This window comes from Harpia harpyja, chromosome 11, assembly GCF_026419915.1.
Source record: "Harpia harpyja isolate bHarHar1 chromosome 11, bHarHar1 primary haplotype, whole genome shotgun sequence".
In the NCBI taxonomy this organism is placed as follows: Eukaryota; Metazoa; Chordata; class Aves; order Accipitriformes; family Accipitridae; genus Harpia; species Harpia harpyja.
The window spans coordinates 18,566,876-18,585,106 of NC_068950.1; the positions used below are offsets into that span (position 1 = coordinate 18,566,876).

The 18,231-nt window shown below is 39.7% G+C and overlaps 1 protein-coding gene across 3 annotated transcripts in view; it reads left to right on the forward strand.

Moving 5' to 3' along the window:
* Window positions 1–80: 80 nt before the first annotated feature.
* The window catches only part of RO60 (Ro60, Y RNA binding protein), a 26,586-nt gene continuing 8,435 nt past the window's right edge, over window positions 81–18,231 (forward strand). The window contains exons 1-8 of one of the 3 annotated variants that reach the window (XM_052800596.1): window positions 81–562; window positions 5,158–5,757; window positions 6,269–6,489; window positions 6,740–6,886; window positions 15,896–16,033; window positions 16,350–16,466; window positions 17,209–17,322; window positions 17,772–17,918. In XM_052800596.1, the coding sequence (XP_052656556.1) occupies window positions 5,178–5,757; window positions 6,269–6,489; window positions 6,740–6,886; window positions 15,896–16,033; window positions 16,350–16,466; window positions 17,209–17,322; window positions 17,772–17,918 (1,464 nt within the window). In that variant the 5' untranslated portion in view covers window positions 81–562; window positions 5,158–5,177. Of the gene's footprint in view, window positions 563–5,157; window positions 5,758–6,268; window positions 6,490–6,739; window positions 6,887–15,895; window positions 16,034–16,349; window positions 16,467–17,208; window positions 17,323–17,771; window positions 17,919–18,231 lie in introns of those variants that run through there. The other 2 variants (XM_052800597.1, XR_008237081.1) reach the window with 2 other exon arrangements.

Genomic DNA, 18,231 nt, shown 5'->3' on the forward strand with positions numbered 1-18,231 from the left:
GGGGCGGGGCTGGGCTGCGGAAGACGCGGAGCCTCCGGCGGCCGGAGCGGGACCCGCCCTGCCTGCCTCCCTCCCCCCCCCCCCCCGCGCTCAGAGCCGGCTCCGCCAGCGCCCGCCGATCCGGGGTGCCCTTCCCTCCCCGTCGCCCGCCGCAGCTCCCTGGGGCTGCGCCACTGCTCGGCGCCGGAGGCCGCGCTGGCCCGGGCAGGCCCTGCCCCGCGGCCCCTCCCAGGCCGCGGCCTCGCAGGCAAGTCGCGCCTCCCGGGGGAGCGCTGAGGGCGGGGGGAAGCGGGCTGACCGGCCCCGGCCGGGTAGCGCGGCGGGGGTGTGGGCGCCCCCTTGGTGTCAGCCCCGGCGGGGAGCGGGCCGCCTCGTCGGCGTGGATGTTGAAGGAATCCGGAGAGGCCATCTCTGTAAATGGCCACCTCCTCCGTGGCACCTCGGCGTTGGAAACCCCGTGAGGGGATTAAAGGGCCCGTCGGGTGGGGTTACTCGTCCGCTTCGACGTCGTTTGTATTTATCGTCCTTGTAGAAGCTGACAGCTAAACTCACAGGTTTTCGGGTATAAAGTTTAGATGCTTTTTCCTCGTAATTTTGTTCTACGTCAGCTAAGCTACCTTTTCCCTCCAGTCAATAAATTTTTTTAAGCAAATAGACCTTGAAGCAAATTCTGTCGTAGAATTTTCTTGAGCAAGCGTGTGGTTCATAGTCTGGTATCTCCTGTATTGTCATCACACTGGTGATCGTGCCATTTGTGACTTGGGAAATGTTGTCTTAGCGTTCCTGTTTACATAGAGATGCTTATTTTCTGAAGGACACGGACTTAATGTTGTTGCCAGAGCTCTGCTGTAGTGCAGGTGTATTTGGTACAACCATAGCTCAGCGTGATGGTTATAGTCTCCCTGCTTAATGAACCAGAAAACATTCTTTATAATCTTTGGTTTAACGCTTACACAAAATTTTGAGAGCAGAGTGGGAGAATGCAGTTTCTTATAGAACAAAGTGTATATGGTTTTGAAGTATTTGAAGACAATTTGGAGTGTTGTCTTTAAAATATCAATGCATTTTTTTCATAAAGGATCTAACTCGGGCAAAGTTTAATACCATATGTTTTCACTACAAAGTTTGACTCATCATTGTTAACATAGCAGTTAAATTTAAGAACTTAAGTTAGAACATCTAGTTCTATTAAAGCTTTGTGCTTTTTGTATTTTTTTTCATACATACCTGAAACTTGTACTATAAGACATTTTATTTCTTAGAAAAACTAGGGGTGAATTGCAAAAGTCAGAGAAGATAACAGAGGTTAAAAAACTCAGTTGTGTTATGGTACAGCAACGTAAAGATACTGACTTACCAATCAAGATGTAAGTGCTGTATAGGCTGTTTCAGACCAGTCAAAGCCATATTTTACTTATAGATTAATTTATATGGTGTTTGAAATATAAAAAAAATTTCACTTGGTGTTTTTTCTCTTTCATTAATACTGGTGAGCAACCATGAGTTTTAGTTCAGGAATTTTCGTTATAAAGTAGCTAGTCTGTAACTTTCAAGGCTTTTCACACTACTGTTTGCATTCAAATAGCTCAGAAATTCTAAATGCTTATGGAGCCAGAATATCATTGATAAATCCTCTATGAGTGAAATTCAACTTCACTGCTGCAGCTCAGCAGATGAAGGGTAGGGTTATGGCAAAGCACGTGTTAAGTGCGTATTTGCATTTATCCATCTGTGAGGGTGAAAGTTGTCTGTGTTGTACAGGTGTTAAAGGAGAAAATAAGCTTGAGGTCTGGGCAGGGGAGAGGGACTGGTTGGAAGGAGGGAATAGATTTGGGAGTTTCTGAGGCTGAAATATAAAACAGGAGTTAGAAATGGCCAATGTGATTTAAAGAGTTCAACACTGAATAAGTACTTTTCCAGGAGATCCTGGCAAAGTTTAAATTTGATACTTCTAGTGTGGCTGTTTAGTAGTGAAATTACTGGTTTGCATCAGCTATTGCAGATTTCAAGGGTAATTTTTAAAATATAAATTTGTTTTAAAGAATTTATAATTCTTATTAGGATCCAAAAGATTATGTTTTTGAAGCTCTTTTTAAATCCCTGAGGCAGCAATAAGCCTTTTGAGATAAGTCTGTTTTGAATCCTAGATTGCTTATCAGAAAGCATTAATAACTTCATTAAAGGTTTCAGAAGACTCATCATAGGCATTTTTAATGCCATAAGTACTGCAGGTAATTCATTCCATTGTGAAATACTGTGTTTCATCTGAGAAGAAGACTTTGAGGGCTGAGTGAAAATGAAGCTTTACAAAAGGTGGAAATCGTAACAGCGTCTGTTTTTGTAGCTCATAGTATATTCCTAAGAAGGCAAATTAAAGAGCTAAGCTTCAGAAAAACTAGAAGTGTAGATTTGCAACTATCTTTTAAAATATGGGTTTGTCAGAAGCCTATGGATTCTACCATTTTTTAAAATGTGGATGTTAGTGTCAGAAGCCTATGGATGCTAGCACATACTTGTTTTCAGTGCTATGGGTCCATACAAAAGCCTAGTCCATAAAAAGTAAACATAAAAATTATCCATTATTAACATGCGTAAGTTAGGTTTGTTATATGGTGTGATAGAGAAGTGCAGCAGGAAAATTTTTTTCTCTGATGGCTAGCTGTAAAGTTCTTTAATACAATACAGTTAACATCACACTGCATATTCACGCATAACAGCATGAACTGTTTGCCTTTCAGGATGATATCTTTGATGAAATACTGATCTTGTGTTAGAGTGTTTTATAAAGAAATCTAGATTTCAAACCAGATAAATGTTATTTGTAATTTTAGAAATGTTATAATTATTTCATTTAGGTTTTGTTCCCATTCTCAGTGTGATGATGACAATGGTAGCTAATTTGTATTAGTGACTATAAAACTAAGCGTGTGAGGACAAGTGAGACTCTCCAAGTGAGAATTAAAATAAAATGGACATATCAAATGGAACCTGTGCAAATGGAAAAACGTAGGGGAAAAACTAAAATATTCAAAGTAGTGCTGGTATTTCTTAATATAATCAGCAAAGTAAGATCAGAAATGTTTTGTTTAACTAGAGGCATGGTCCTTCCAGTTCAGTTTAAGTCTTGGTAATCCATAGGTGACCTTAAAGTTTTCCCATTAGTCTCATTTTAATGTAGTAATATTTATTATAGCAGGGATATGAAAGATGCAACAAGAAATTATTCTCAAGATTTCATGTATATGGAGATCTTGTTACTCACGCATGATCCTTTATGCTTTCCATTCTTATTTTTGCTGCAAGATAATGGTGTTTTTCAGTATCTTTCCACATACCATTTTTTTCTGGTAAATAAAGTAATGGATGCTGACCATGATTTCAGGATTTTTTGTTTGGGTTTTTGATGTTTATTATGAAACATTACCTACTGTTTAATGAAACCAGCTAATTGATATGTATTGAAATAAAATATATTTAGACATTAAAACATAGTGATATGGTATTCATGTATTGCAAATACTAGCCTTGTTATTTTCAGTGTATTTGCATGCTTCAGATGTCAGTGAAAAAGTTGGCTCAACTATGATGTGTATTTAAATTGGTTTGGCGGGAAACACGGTTAGAATATTTAAACACTAAGAAAAATAGCTGGGCACTGGTGCTCTGAGTAATACAATGAAAGCTATTTCTTAGTTAATTTTTAACTGAAACCTGCGTTTTTAAACCAGGTATCAGCATATGTCATCTATTTTTATGATTTTAGCAGCATATAGAATATAATGGGAGCACTGGTGATTATTTAATTCTGGATGCAGACAGCACATTGCTGGAGATAGGCAAGAATGGAGGGAGGGTACATTTCTAGTTGCTTGCAGAGAAAGAAAAATTCTGTGTCAAAGAGAAAGTAGGGAAGTTGTAAATCAGTGTGTTACATACCTAAACTGGGGAAGAAAATGTCTGTCTACGTTAGTGACATTTATTTGTGCTAGCTTATCATGGTAAATGAAGCAAAATGGCTTTTATCTCCACTATCCAAACAAGCATGTCAAAAGTAGATATCTGCAATACTGAAAAATTGTTAAGTGGATTTCTTTGCAATGTCATTTGTGTGTGCTCAGACTTTAGTGTGTAGATTTTAAGATCTATATGCAGTTTGATGGAGTGGATTATTGGTGCTTTTTTTTTTTTTTAATAGGACCTCTTGGTGCTATTTAGTGTCTTTTTATTGTTTGGTGAGAACTGAGAAAACTAAATTTATTGCTATCATATTAATATTTTGGAGGTAGTGACGATGATGAATTTTCTTCCCCTTACCCTGCTGATTTTATTTCACCTGCATTTATTTCAGTTTAAATGTTACGGCTTGAATTTTGCCATGTCAGATGTTCTCCAAGTAAGTGCAGTGTTGTTGCTACAAATAGTACATCTGAACTCTCTTGCAACTCAAGAGTGTATAAATATAAATACTGGAAAGACTGTGAATTGTTGTGCTGTTTTTTGCTTCTTAACCTGAAATGTAAAGCAGTACAGAATTTGTTGTTATGTCTGTGTGTTTTCTTGGATCTCCCTTGAAACGGCAGACTATCTGAGCCTGTAATAAAGATAATTTTTTCTTGACTATTGTCAGTTGTTAAAAAGCTGTTGTCTAAGCCTCACTGAAACCTACCATATTTAAACTCTCACAAACTCTTCTGACTGAAGAGTTTTTCAGTATTTTAGTTCTTTATTTTAGCATCGTGTTTCTTCAGTTGGTCAGTATTACCAATTCTTCAGCAAAATAGAGTAGAGCAAGATGTGAGTTTTGAGCAGTTTAGTATGCAATCCCAAAATCTACCTAAGAAAGAGGTGTAATATATTAGTGGCAAAAAGGTATAACACCAGCCTTGTTTTCTGTGTGCCACTTGTTGGGGCTAAGTAGTTTCTCAGTTGGTTTTAAGGAAATAAATTTGTCACCATTGTAACTCATAGATTTTTTTGTTTCTTTTCCCCTAACTGATATGTATTATTGCCCACTTAGAGTATACTCTTATTAAATTTAGGAAGGAAAATTTACAAGTGTATACATAAGATTTATTTACTTTGCTAAGAAGTGATAAACGAGTAGAGTCATCAGGTTTTCACAATAGTTCTTAATAAACTTTATTATTCTTTCAACAGAGCTCTTGTAAGTGTAAACAATGGAGGACCAGGAAAACCAAATGCAACTCCTCAGCGAAAAGCAGGTGCCTAACTCTGAAAGCGGTTATGTGTGGCATGTCACCGATATGAATCGACTGCAACGTTTCTTGTGTTTTGGTTCAGAAGGTGGTACTTACTACGTCAAGGAGCAGAAGTTGGGCTTTGAAAATGCAGAGGCTTTAATAAGACTGATTGAAGAGGGTAGAGGTTGTGAAGTTGTTCAAGAAATAAAGACATTTAGTCAAGAAGGCAGAGCAGCAAAACAGGAGCCCTTGCTTTTTGCTCTTGCAGTTTGCTCACAGTGTTCTGATGCAAAAACGAAACAAACGGCATTTAAAGCTGTTCCTGAGGTGTGTTGCATACCAACCCATCTCTTTACTTTCATCCAATTTAAAAAAGATCTGAAGGAGGGCATGAAATGTGGCATGTGGGGCCGTGCACTGAGGAAGGCTGTTGCAGATTGGTACAATGGAAAGAATGGCATGGCTGTTGCTTTAGCAGTTACAAAATATAAACAAAGAAGTGGTTGGTCTCATAAAGATCTTCTGAGGTTGTCCCACCTCAAACCTGCCAGTGAAGGTAATAAATTTTTATTTACCTGAAAATACTCTGTTTTAAACCTTTTATACTTATTGTGGAACTATTTTGGAAACCCAAGTACCATTGTAGACTGATGATTTCTTAGTGATGGTATACTGTAAATTGCACCTTAAAAACGTGAGTGGTCATATCAGAAGTTGACCTGTTTATCTTCAAGGTAAACAGAGTTTGTTCCTTCTATTTCTTCCTTATGTCAAGAGAAGATAAAATAATACAATTCCCTCAATTTGTTCCTATTTGCTTACAAATGATTAAATAACACTTTTGTTATTTGCGAAGATCTGTTTGTTTCAGATATGTTAGGGTCCTTACTTCTAAGGAGAATAAGACAGTAATTGAAGCTACTGCTCTAAGTTGTGTGTGATTGACCTTTTTTATAGCTGGTTGGCAGGTCTGAGAATGAAACCTGCTAACTCATTTGCTTGCTAGAAGGATAAATGCCAGTATAAAGATGGTAATCATGCTTGGAAAATATTTTTCTTTTCAATAGGAATTGCTATAGTCACTAAATACATTACCAAAGGGTGGAAAGATGTCGAAGAGGCTTACAAAGACAAAGCAGTTTCTGCTGAGACTGAAAAACTCTTAAAGTATCTGGAGGCTGTGGAGAAAGTAAAGCGCACAAAAGATGAATTGGAAGTTACTCATTTAATAGAGGAATATGGTCTAGTTAGAGAGCATCTCCTGACAAACCATCTGAAATCTAAAGAGGTAGGTAAACTTCATTAGCTTTGTATTCTCTTTAGAGTAACACTTTTCAGAGTCTTAAGTCTAGATTTCTGTAAAAAATAGCCCTTATGCTCTTTTTCAAGTTATTTACTCAGGTAGCTAATCTAAAATAATGAAGAGCTTCATATAACTTGTACATTTATTTTAAAATACATTTATTTAATGTACAGATGTCAGTTCTTATAGTTTTGGAATCTTATCTTTTTTTTGCCTTCTCTTTCATGGATCATAGGTTTGGAAGGCATTGCTGAAGGAGATGTCCATTTCTGTCTTGCTGAGAAATTTAGGAAAGCTGACAGCAAATTCAGTGCTTGAACCAAGAGGTTCAGAAGTGGCAATAGTATGTGAAAGACTGAGAAATGAGAAACTGCTAAAAAAGGTAAGAACTTTTTCATAATCAGTGCCAGCCTTTGTGGTTTTTAATCTCTTCCTAAACTGTGTTTCTTCAGGCAACCTGTTTACAAAATAAAAGGGATGTTCTTAGGAGGAAATACGTAGTTTATTCTTTTAAAAAACTGCAGTGGAATACCTGCACCTTTATTTTAGAAGTTGTATATGATGTGCGGAAACAGACTCCACAGTCAATGAGGTTGTAAAGTAGGTATGTTCATTCAGCGCTGGGCAGCACAGGGGGTAGTCCCACCAAAGTCGTGCGCGCCTGACTCGGCAGTTCATTTCAAATTTATACAACCAAGCGTTACATATTCACAATACGCCTATACATATGCATGACCTATCCCCGCTTCATATTAAAATGAGTTCCAAGAGGTCATTTCCATAGTCTCCTCTCAACTGCGCTTGCGCAGTGCCTCTTTATGGTGGTCGTCTGGTGGTCACAGAGATGAAGATAGACGACTCCTCTTCGTCACCGCTAGTAACCTCTTTTCTTGCGCAGGCTCAGTGGTTTCTTGGTATTCACCCAAGCCGCAAGACCAGTCTTGGCTGGCTCTTGGGGCCAGCTCCTGCTTCTTACCAGGAACTGTCTCTGCCTCATTGGCTGGTGCTTGGGGCCAGCTCTTCTTATCAAGGACTGTCTCTGCCTCAGCTAATTTCAACAATGTAAAGCGCTAAACATCATCCTTCATCCCCCCTTATTATGTCTACCGAGATTCTTTTGACTCCCCTTGTCTCAGTCCCCCCTTTTCTAGAAAATAGTAAATTCTTTTACTATATCTAATCCTAGTACTTCTAATACATTGTTTCCCTATCTAGCATTCTCTCAAAATATTTGTTGGCACAAACAGTTGTTTTAGCCATGTTAAATTTGGCAACCAGGAAGTTAGTTTTTCCCATACCTCAGAAAATCCCCATTAAGTATCATCTTGTGAGTTGAACAAACACGTTCCCATCCCATGCTACGCTCCTTGTCCCCACGGTTGCCCATATTACTGCGTAAAAACTAAGTGTCCATCGGATTTTGTGGTGACTTTCCATGGAGTTTTGGGTGTCTTTCACTCTGGTGTGATGAATCCAGGCGTTCTGTTCCTTGATTCTGATTGCAGTAAGGGAGGTGAGTAATACTTGAAATGGTCCTTCCCACTGCGGCTCCAGAGTTTTTTCTGTAAAAGACTTTATATACACATAATCTCCTGGTTGTATATTATGTACAGGCCCATCCAAACCTTTCCCTCGAGTCCCTACCACATGCTTCCTGATTTTATTAAGTTGCTTACCTAATGCTACCATGTAAGAAGTCATAATTTCATCCCCCGCTTGTACAGACACCCCTCTCTGTATCCCATAGGGTTGTCCATACAGGATTTCAAAGGGGCTCAGTCCTTCTTTTGCCCTTGGTCTTGTTCGTATACGCAGAAGGGCTAAAGGGAGAGACTGAGGCCATGTCAAATTTGCTTCTTGTCCTAATTTCACAATTTGCTGTTTGATTAAGTGGTTCATTTTTTTCCACTTGACCACTCGACTGGGGGTGATATGGAGTATGAAGCTGCTAATCTATACCCAAATGGCAGCTAATTTGTTGTACTATTTTTGAGACAAAATGTGGTCCTCTGTCAGAGGATATGGTTGCTGGAACCCCAAAACGTGGTATTATCTCTTGTACCAGTATTTTAGTTACCTCCCGAGCTTTAGCCGTTCTTGTTGGGAATGCTTCTGGCCAACGTGAAAAGGTATCAGTTAATACCAATAAATATCGATACCCCCCTTTTCTTGGAAGTTCTGTAAAATCAATTTGCCATTGTTGTCCAGGCTTATTGCTTTTTCCAATCTGGCCCATTTCTGGCTCGGGGGTATTCTTAGGATTAGTCTGGAGGCAAAGATCACACTGTTGAGTCACCTGTCTCACTGTGTTGTATAAATTTCTAGCCACAATTTCTCTTATTAAATGATTATACAGAGCCTCTGTTCCCCAGTGTCTTTTCCTATGTTCCTCCCGTATCAAATGCCATAATAAGCAAGAGGGAACGATTAGCTTTCCTTGTGGGGTATGAGCCCACCCTTCTTCATTATATGACCCTTCTAAATCTGTAATGAGCTTCCGATCTTCCTTGGTGTATTCTGGCTTACCTTCTAGGGAGATCTGCCTATCAGGAATTAAGGCCCCTTCTATTTTTACCTTTGTTTTGGCCACTTGTCTTGCCTCTCTGTCCACCAGCTCATTCCCTTTTTCCAAATCTGAGCTCACTTTCTGGTGTATCTTAATATGCATAATTGCTGCTTTCTTAGGGAGCTGGACAGCTTCCAGTAACTTCAGAATTTCTTCTGCGTGTTTGATATTTTTCCCTTGGGAACTCAATAGTCCTCTCTCCTTTCAAATTGCTCCATGTGCGTGTACAACTCCAAAGGCATATTTTGAGTCTGTATAAATGTTCACAACTTTGCCCTGGGCCAATTCCAGGGCGCGGGTTAGAGCAATTATTTTTGCCTTCTGTGCGGAGGTGTTCATGGGCAAAGCTCCTGATTCTATTACCTCTTGGCTGGTGGTGACGGCGTATCCCGCATGTTAATTACCATTTAGGACATAACTGCTTCCGTCTGTGAACCAAGTTTCCCTGTTTTCCATGGGGCTGTCTTTCAGGTCTGGGCGGCTGGCGTATGTTGACTGTGTAAGACACCAAAACAGTCATTTTCTGGCCCAGACTAAACTTTCGGGCTTCCTGTATGTTCAGTATCACAGCTGCAACCGCCTGCAGGCATCTAGGCCAACCTTTTGCAGTCATGTCTAACTGCTTAGAGAGGTAGGCAACTGCCCGTCGATATGGACGCAGGTTTTGTACTAATATTCCCAGGGCAATGCCCTGCTTCTCGTGAGAGTAAAGAAGAAATGGCTTACTCACATCTGGGAGTCCTAAGGCCGTGGCCGACATCAAAGCCTTTTTCAGTAGCTCAAAGGCTCGTTCGGTCTCCTTGTTCCACTCAAGGTGTTTCTGTTCAGTGGTGTCCATGTCATACAATCTTTCTCTGTTTTGGTGGCGATCAGGATATCATCCACATACTGCAACAGCTTCCCCTCCTCAGACGGGGTTTCCCAGGATTCTAAGTCTTTTGCAAGCTGATTGCCGAAAATGGTAGGACTGTTCTTAAATCCTTGTGGCAACACCGTCCAAGTGAGCTGGGTCTTTCGACCACCCTTGGCGTTTTCCCGTTCAAATGCAAATAAATTTTGGCTGGCTTCGTGGAGAGAGAGGCAAAAGAAAGCATCCTTCAAATCTAAAACAGTAAACCAAGTCAATTCAGGTGTTAATACGGTCAACAGGGTATATGGGTTTGCCACTACCGGGTAAAGATCTTCAGTTATCTTATTCACCGCCCGTAAGTCTTGGACCACCCGATATGACCCGTCGGGCTTCCAAACAGGTAATATAGGAGTATTGAATTCAGACTCACACTCTTTTAATAATCCCAACTGCAAAAATTTTTCTATCACCGGCCGGATTCCTTCTCTATCTTCCTTCTTTAGGGGATATTGTTTAATTCTTACTGGCTTTTGGCCTTCCTTGATCCTGACTTCAGCAGGTGGAGCACTTTTCGCTCTTCCAGGTGCATCGGTAGCCCATACCCCCGGGTACACTTGGTTTAAGATGTCCTTGTTAATGCTCCCTTCTAGGGGGAGACAGGTTAAGGTTAGGCTCAATATTTGAATATATTGCTGATCTTTCACCTCCAGAGTAATTTCTCTCTTTTTGAATACAATTTTTGCTCCCAATTGTTCCAACAAGTCCCTTCCCAGAAGCGCCTTTGGGGAGTTGGGCATATATAAAAATTTATGAATGCCCCACTGTTTTCCTAATTTATATTCTAAAGGTTTGCAAAAATATGCCTTTTCACTTTGGCCAGTCGCTCCTTTCACCATGACATAATCATCTCCCAGGGGCATCAAAGCTTGATTCAGAACCGAGTATGTTGCTCCTGTATCTAACAAAAATTCTACCTCGTTGTGTTTTCCCTAGCTTAATTATAACCAGTGCATCTGCTAGGGTAGATTCCCCAGGTTCCTGTCAATCTCCTTTCGCATGGGCTACCGTTCTTCCTGTTTGAGCCCTCTGATCCTCCTTCTTGTTCCTTGGGCATTCCTTTTTCCAATGACCGAATTTCTTACACAAAGCACATTAATCCTTGCCCAGTCGCGGCAAGTCTCGTCTAGGCCCTCTTCCTCTTTCTTCCTGGATAACAGCCATTAATTTCCTTTGCCCTTGCCTATATCATTCTTTTCTGTTGCTAAATACTCTCCATGCTTCTGATTCAAAGAAACTAACTCAATAGTTTGATTAACTATTAAGTAGGTATTCTTTATTGGCAGCGCTGGATGCACAGGGGATCGTTCCACCTATTGTGCACACCGTTGGGCCTAATTGTGCAGGTTAAGTACATGTTCTACATACATATTCACTAGATTTCTGAGAAATGTTATACATATTCATTAGTTTTCTGGGAAACTATTAGCATATGCCAATGTCCTTTACGCAGGCGCATTGAAGGTCTCTGGTGGTCTTAGGAGTCCTCTGGTGGTCTTCCATAGTCTTCCTCACTTGTCCGCTATTTGACCCTCCTCAGGTGATTCTGCGCAGTATGGTCCTTTACATGTTTTGATACATCAGTGCTTGTTAGTGCTCTTATTATCTAAGTTTTCATTAGTAGTATAGAACCATATGGCTAGTTTAAGCTAAATTATCTACAAGGACGAGAACAAAGGTAGGAGTTGTTATCTTTTCCGGCCTTATCTATTCAGGCAAGGCCTCTACTTGTTCCTTCTTAACAAGATCGTAAATTCATCAAACATTTAATTAAGTTTTGTGATTGCTCATGGTTCCTTCTTGCTCATCACTCCCAAGTACCAGTCTCTGACAGGCTTAATCCTTGACAAACACCAGTCCTTGGTATGTAAAGTTACAGAGAGACAATCATTAAGCAATAAGCAGTTCGTTCTCTATATCACTTCATCCAAAAATATTTCTAAATTCCTACCCTTTGTAGGGCGTAATTTCTGAAATTTGCGCCTTATATCCCCTGTAGATTGACCCCAAAACAGGGAAACTAATTGTTGTACTCCTACCTCTGACCCAGGATCCAGCAGTGTGCTGCGGCGCATCACATCCCTCAGTCGATCCAGGAATTCAGATGGAAACTCGGAAGGACTCTGTTTAACTGCATATAAAGCTGACCAATTTATAGTTTTGGGGATTGCTCTCTCCATTCCTTTTGTAATCCACTCCTGATACCCCTGCAATCTTTCCATATGTGCAGATCTATTAACATCCCACTTTGGGTCTTGGAGAGGGAAATATTCTTTAACGTTCCCTCCTGTGATCTTATAATGATCTTCAGCAAGGTTCCCTGCTGTTTTTAAAATCAGCTGTTTCTCTGTCTCAGTCATATATTCCAATAATAGCTGTATATCCTTCCAATCATGGTTATGCTGTTTTACAATAAATTGGAAATGCTTAGTTACACTTATCGGATCTCTCCTATAATCTTTTCCAACCTTTTTCCATTCTCCTAGGTCAGCAGTAGAAAAGGGTACTTTGCTTTCTGGGGGGGGTTGGAGTTCTATCCGAGTCTGCATCCTGTTCCTGTGGTCAAGGGGGAGGCTTAAACAAATCAGTTAAATTTTGTTCTGGTGCCTGATGAATTTTATTTGTCTTAGTACATCTTTGTCCAATACTACATGCTGAACAGCACCGCCTCAGTTTACCTCTAAGCTCCTTGTTGTTCTCTCGCTCAAGTGCAAGCACCATGGGGTCCTGTGGGGGTACCATTCCACAGTCCCTTTACCACTCCGGATGGTTTCGGAGGGTGAAAAACATGTCTGCATACGAAACCTCATCTCATTTTCCTTCTCTCCTTAAAAACAGCATTAGTTGTAATAGAATATTATAATCTATTGACCTATTAAGTGGCCACCTAGCATCACCTTCTAACTTATACAACGGCCACCACTGATTGCAATATTTAATAAGGTTCTTTTTACTTTCCGTACCTCCGGTCCCAACAATATCTTTCCAGTGGGCAATTACACAACCCAGAGGACTCTTCCTCAATACTCCTTCTTGATTGTTTCCCATTTTATAACTTCTCCTAATGATTCTTAAGTTTGATTTTGGCTTCTCCTTTTAATAAGCTTCCATGCAAATCGTTTCTTACACTTCTTTATAGTCTTCCCCCAGTTTTCCTCCCACACGTCCCAAATTTCTGGAATTAAATTTTCCCTTACACACACCAATCTCACTATTTTGGATTCTTGGTGAGCTCTTTCCCAATCATAAAAGTGTAGAATTTGGGGAAAACACTCAAGGCAGTCTGGTTTCCGTCTGCTAGATGTACAGTACCACCTTCTCCCACAAGATTTACACTTCAACAAAACCCAAGCCGGATGCCAATTATATAGTCCAGTTGCAAGCCCACATACATACAAAGCAGGGAATCACCCCTATTAATACGTAAAGACATTCACACATTAACAAACATACATACACCTATATATCATTTCCACACACCCACACAAAATCTTTAACATAAAATTTCCAAACATTCATATCATACAATCATCACTCCAGTTGACAACCTTTCAGCAGCTGCAAAAATGTACCAAGCGCAATTGCAAGGGGGTCCACTTACCCCAAAAATGTACCAAGCGCAATTGTGAGGGGGTGCGCTGCTTACCATTCTCCTGCCTCTTATATACCAGTCATCGAGAGGTCCGTCCTGGCTCCCGATACTGGGATGCAGCGGTCACCCCGGATTTGCTCGATCTACCCCCAAGATCGCTAGCGGCCACTCTATTGGTCAGCAAATCCCCCCTTGTTACCATACAGGGTACCCTCCTCCCATACGGGGACTACGCCGCATGCCAGACGTCTCGGCGCGATTTACCAACTGCCCCGGCCCGTACTTTTTACAGGCTCCCTTTGTGACACATAGCGTTTGGTCTGAGGCTTCAGGAGGTTGTTGTCTGCTCCCGCGGTGAGCGGCTGGCAGCGGAGGCTCCTCCGAGGAAAGTGCTTGGGGCGCGCCTAGGGGCGTCCGCTCCGCAGTCGGTCCAGCAGCCGAGCAGAGAGTCTCCTGCCTGGCTCGCCAAAACTGATGTGCGGAAACAGACTCCACAATCAATGAGATTGTAAAGTAGGTATGTTCATTCAGCACTGGGCAGCACAGGGGGTAGTCCCACCAAAGTCGTGCTTGCCTGACTCGGCAGTTCACTTCAAATTTATACAACCAAGCGTTACATATTCACAATACGCCTATACATATGCATGACCTATCCCCGCTTCATATTAAAATGAGTTCCAAGAGGTCATTTCCATAGTCTCCTCTCAACTGCGCTTGCGCAGTGCCTCTTTATGGTGGTCGTCTGGTGGTCGCAGAGATGAAGATAGACGACTCCTCTTCGTCACCGCTAGTAACCTCTTTTCTTGCACAGGCTCAGTGGTTTCTTGGTATTCACCCAAGCCACAAGACCAGTCTTGGCTGGCTCTTGGGGCCAGCTCCTGCTTCTTACCAGGAACTGTCTCTGCCTCATTGGCTGGTGCTTGGGGCCAGCTCCTGCTTCTTACCAGGAACTGTCTCTGCCTCAGCTAATTTCAACAATGTGAGCGCTAAACATCATCTTTCATCCCCCTTTATTATATCTACTGAGATTCTTTTGACTCCCCTTGTCTCAGTATATATCATTTCTCATTTGATATTTTTTTTCCTCCTCTAGTTCTGAAACTTTTCTACAAATTAAGTGTATTGACAGCTAGGATCTTTTCTTAAATTAGGGCTGTGGCAAGCTTTGCCTCTTGGGTTCATCCATTGCTTCTGAGTCTTGTAATTTAGAATCAGCAATACAAACTTAAAAAGTGAGTGGAAATCACTCATGTAGGATCGATCCTAGGAAATGAATGAAGAAACTAGCGTAGCAGGTGAAAGGAAAAAGAAGATGGAACAAGGAGACTTTCTCCTTTCAGATTGCTTTACTATCCATCAAAGAGGTAAGAAAATAAGAAGTAAAAGAGGGTTCCCCAAAGGGAGAACAGAATTTTCGGGAATTTTATGGGAGATAGAGAACACAAGTGGCTTTTTCTAATAGTTTTGTGAGTTGGGGAGAATTAGAATCAGGACACTTTTTCAAGACTATAGTTGAATTGAGAAGAACAGTACGTCCTTTTTTTCCCATCCCACTGCTCTTCCCTTTTTCTGGTTTCTTCTTTAATCATACATAATTACTGAGGCACTGGAGAAGGGAGAGCAAAGATGGTGGCAATACCTTGATGGAAGAAAGACAATGGACAGGCATTCAGATTTGCAAAGGTTTGCTGCTGGTAGTGATTAATGACAGAAACTCCCTTTGAGGAAAAAGATAACAAAATGTTGATAAATCAGTAAAGCAAAGATGTGGTTTAGAATATTTAGCATGTGGCAGCCACTGATCTGGTTTATGCAGGGAAAGTAAAAAAAGAAGAAAATGTTTGGACTATCTTCTTATAGTAAGAGGAAAATAAATGCTGTATTGTGAAAGTAGTTTATTTGTCCAGTTGTACTGTATCTGATACAAAACTAGTTTGTTGTTCTCCTAGCTCAACTCCTTTCCCCTCAGCAGGACAGGGACTTTCTCTTACTGTAAGCCTGTGGTAGAAAATAGCAGTGGACAATCACAGGTAAAGCTGTGAAATTTCACCAAAATTCTGGTGATGGCATAAGATAACATTTGGAATTTATTGGAGGATTCTGGCAAGGGAATGAGGTCCATTACCAGTAACTGCCAAGTATCAGTGCATACAAGAACTGTGTAAAGACTGCACGAACTCTTCAATTAAAGTAACAAAATACTAAAACAGAGATTTTTGTAGTAGGATCTTAGTTTTAGTTTGTTACTTTTTTTTTTTTTTTTTTTTTTTTTTTTTTAGGATTTCAGATTTTCAAAAACTTAACTGTTGATTTCTTTTGCCTGTAGGGTAGAATACATCCATTCCATATTTTGGTTGCATTAGAAACCTATAAAGCTGGTCATGGAAGCCGAGGGAAGCTTTGCTGGCGTCCTGATGAAGACATTTTAGAAGCTTTAGATGCCTCATTTTACAAAACTCTCAAGGTAATATAGTTCTTCAATTTGTTAAGCTTTTTAAGAATTCTCTGTTTTCTGAAAGCTTATTAAATGATCAAGAAAAGTTTGTTGGGTGGATAATAATTCTGAAAGTTTATAACAAAAAATCTTAGGAATTGAAATTTTATTAAACAAAGAATCAAAACTTCATGATGTATTCAGCTTTTGGCAACATTATTGTCCTAACGTTACCCCGGAAAGAATAAAAAAAGAGCCCCACTTCTAGGGTTGAAAGCAGAAGAAGGAAGAAGAAATTAATATATTAATTATGTGTACCTATCTTCTTTTTCTTTTTTCCTTTTAGACAGTTGAACCAACAGGAAAACGCTTCTTACTTGCAGTTGATGTCAGTGCATCAATGACACAAAAAGTTTTGGGCAGCATGCTCAGTGCTAGCACAGTTGCAGCAGCAATGTGTATGGTGAGGCATTACACTTCTTTTATTTATAACTATTTGCGGCTTTGAGCTGCTCTTTTGATACAAAGGTGCTCTAAAGCTGGTTAGAAATCAGAAGGAAACTTATATATAATATTTTTTGGGTACAGAAGACGGGACCTTGTGCATCACTGGTAGATCAGATGGTTAAAGCTGCTGGCAACCAAATTCAGAAAGATCAATTTGAAGAAGTTGGTTTCCAGTATAAATCAAAGTGGTCGAGGCTGCTTTTTCACTTATCTTAGTTGCAAATACATTTTAATTTTTTTCAAAAGCACTCATAGAATAATACAGATTGGATTAAGAAATTTTGGGATAATTCTTGTGTGCATTTGAGTTACCAATTATGACCTTTGTATCACAATCACCTTCCCCTCCATTTGACATTCTAAAGCTTCTTGTGTATTTATATTATAGAGGAGTCGAACTTTTGTTGGTGTTTAAAAATATTTAGTGTTTTATGTCAGAGGGGGGAGAAGAAATATGAAAGTATTTTTAGTTACAGTATTTAGAGCAGTTCTTTAACTCTGATTTTTGCAATGTTTATGTGCAGTAATATTACAGAATATTTGAAGTGTAGAGTGAAGCGTTAGTGCATATGAGGAGCCGTGGTGACTTAAATACAAAAGGATATGTGATGTTGTGTGTGTGGTAGGGAATGCCTTGATTCAGACATTAAAAATTCTGAATAATATAACTAACTTGGTTTTGTTTTCCTCTTTCTCAGGTTGTAGCATGTACTGAGAAGGATTCCCATGTTGTTGCCTTTTCACACGAAATGGTCCCTTGCCCAGTGACAGCTGATATGACATTACCTCAAGTATTAGTGAAAATGTATGAAGTATGTAAAAAAAAAAAAAACCAAACAAAAAAACCAAAACCCAACAACAAAATAAATTAGGAAATAGTTGTTGCTAATGTCAGAGTTTAGAAGTCTCAGCAGTTACATTGTATTTTCTTTGTAATCAATTCTAGTACTGTGTTTAGTCTGTATCTGTATAGTAAAACACTGGATTTTTTTTCTCCCTTTTATTTAGAGGAAGTCCAGCAAATGTCATTATTTCAACTGCCGGATATTAAACATTGCAATTTAGAGTGGCAGTATTAGGTCACAATGAGTTAGTTTGAAAAGAATATTTAAAAAAATCAAACAAAAAAAACCCTGGACAAAACTAAAATGAAATGAGTAAGTGAACTGTTGTTTAACAAAGAAGCCTCTGTGTGTGATAAATCATGCATGGTTTACTAATTTCGTTATTGATGTGTTCTATGTATTATTTTTCTTTTAAGATTCCAATGGGTACCACTGATTGTTCCCTTCCAATGATATGGGCTCAAAAAACTCAGACAGCTGCTGATGTCTTCATTGTATTTACTGATAACGAGACCTTTACTGGAAATACTCATCCCGCAGCAGCTCTTAGAGAGTACAGAGAGGTAAATATGCTTCTCACTGTTTATAATTGATGAATACAGTACAAAATAAATACCAGTTCTAAAAATGTTTCAGAGACTGAACTAGTTGTGGCTTTTTTTCAGTAAATAATTATATATTGTTAAAAAATTATATATTCTGCAGTTAGGCAGAATAAGTGCACATATTGCACTAATTGTGCATACTTAAAACCACTGAATTGCTTGGTGCACTACAGTATCAATGAAAATTTGTTTGGTATTCAGGGAATATATAAATTTCTGCATTCTATATATAATTGATTGAATAAGATTTTTATAGTTCTTACAGAATGAA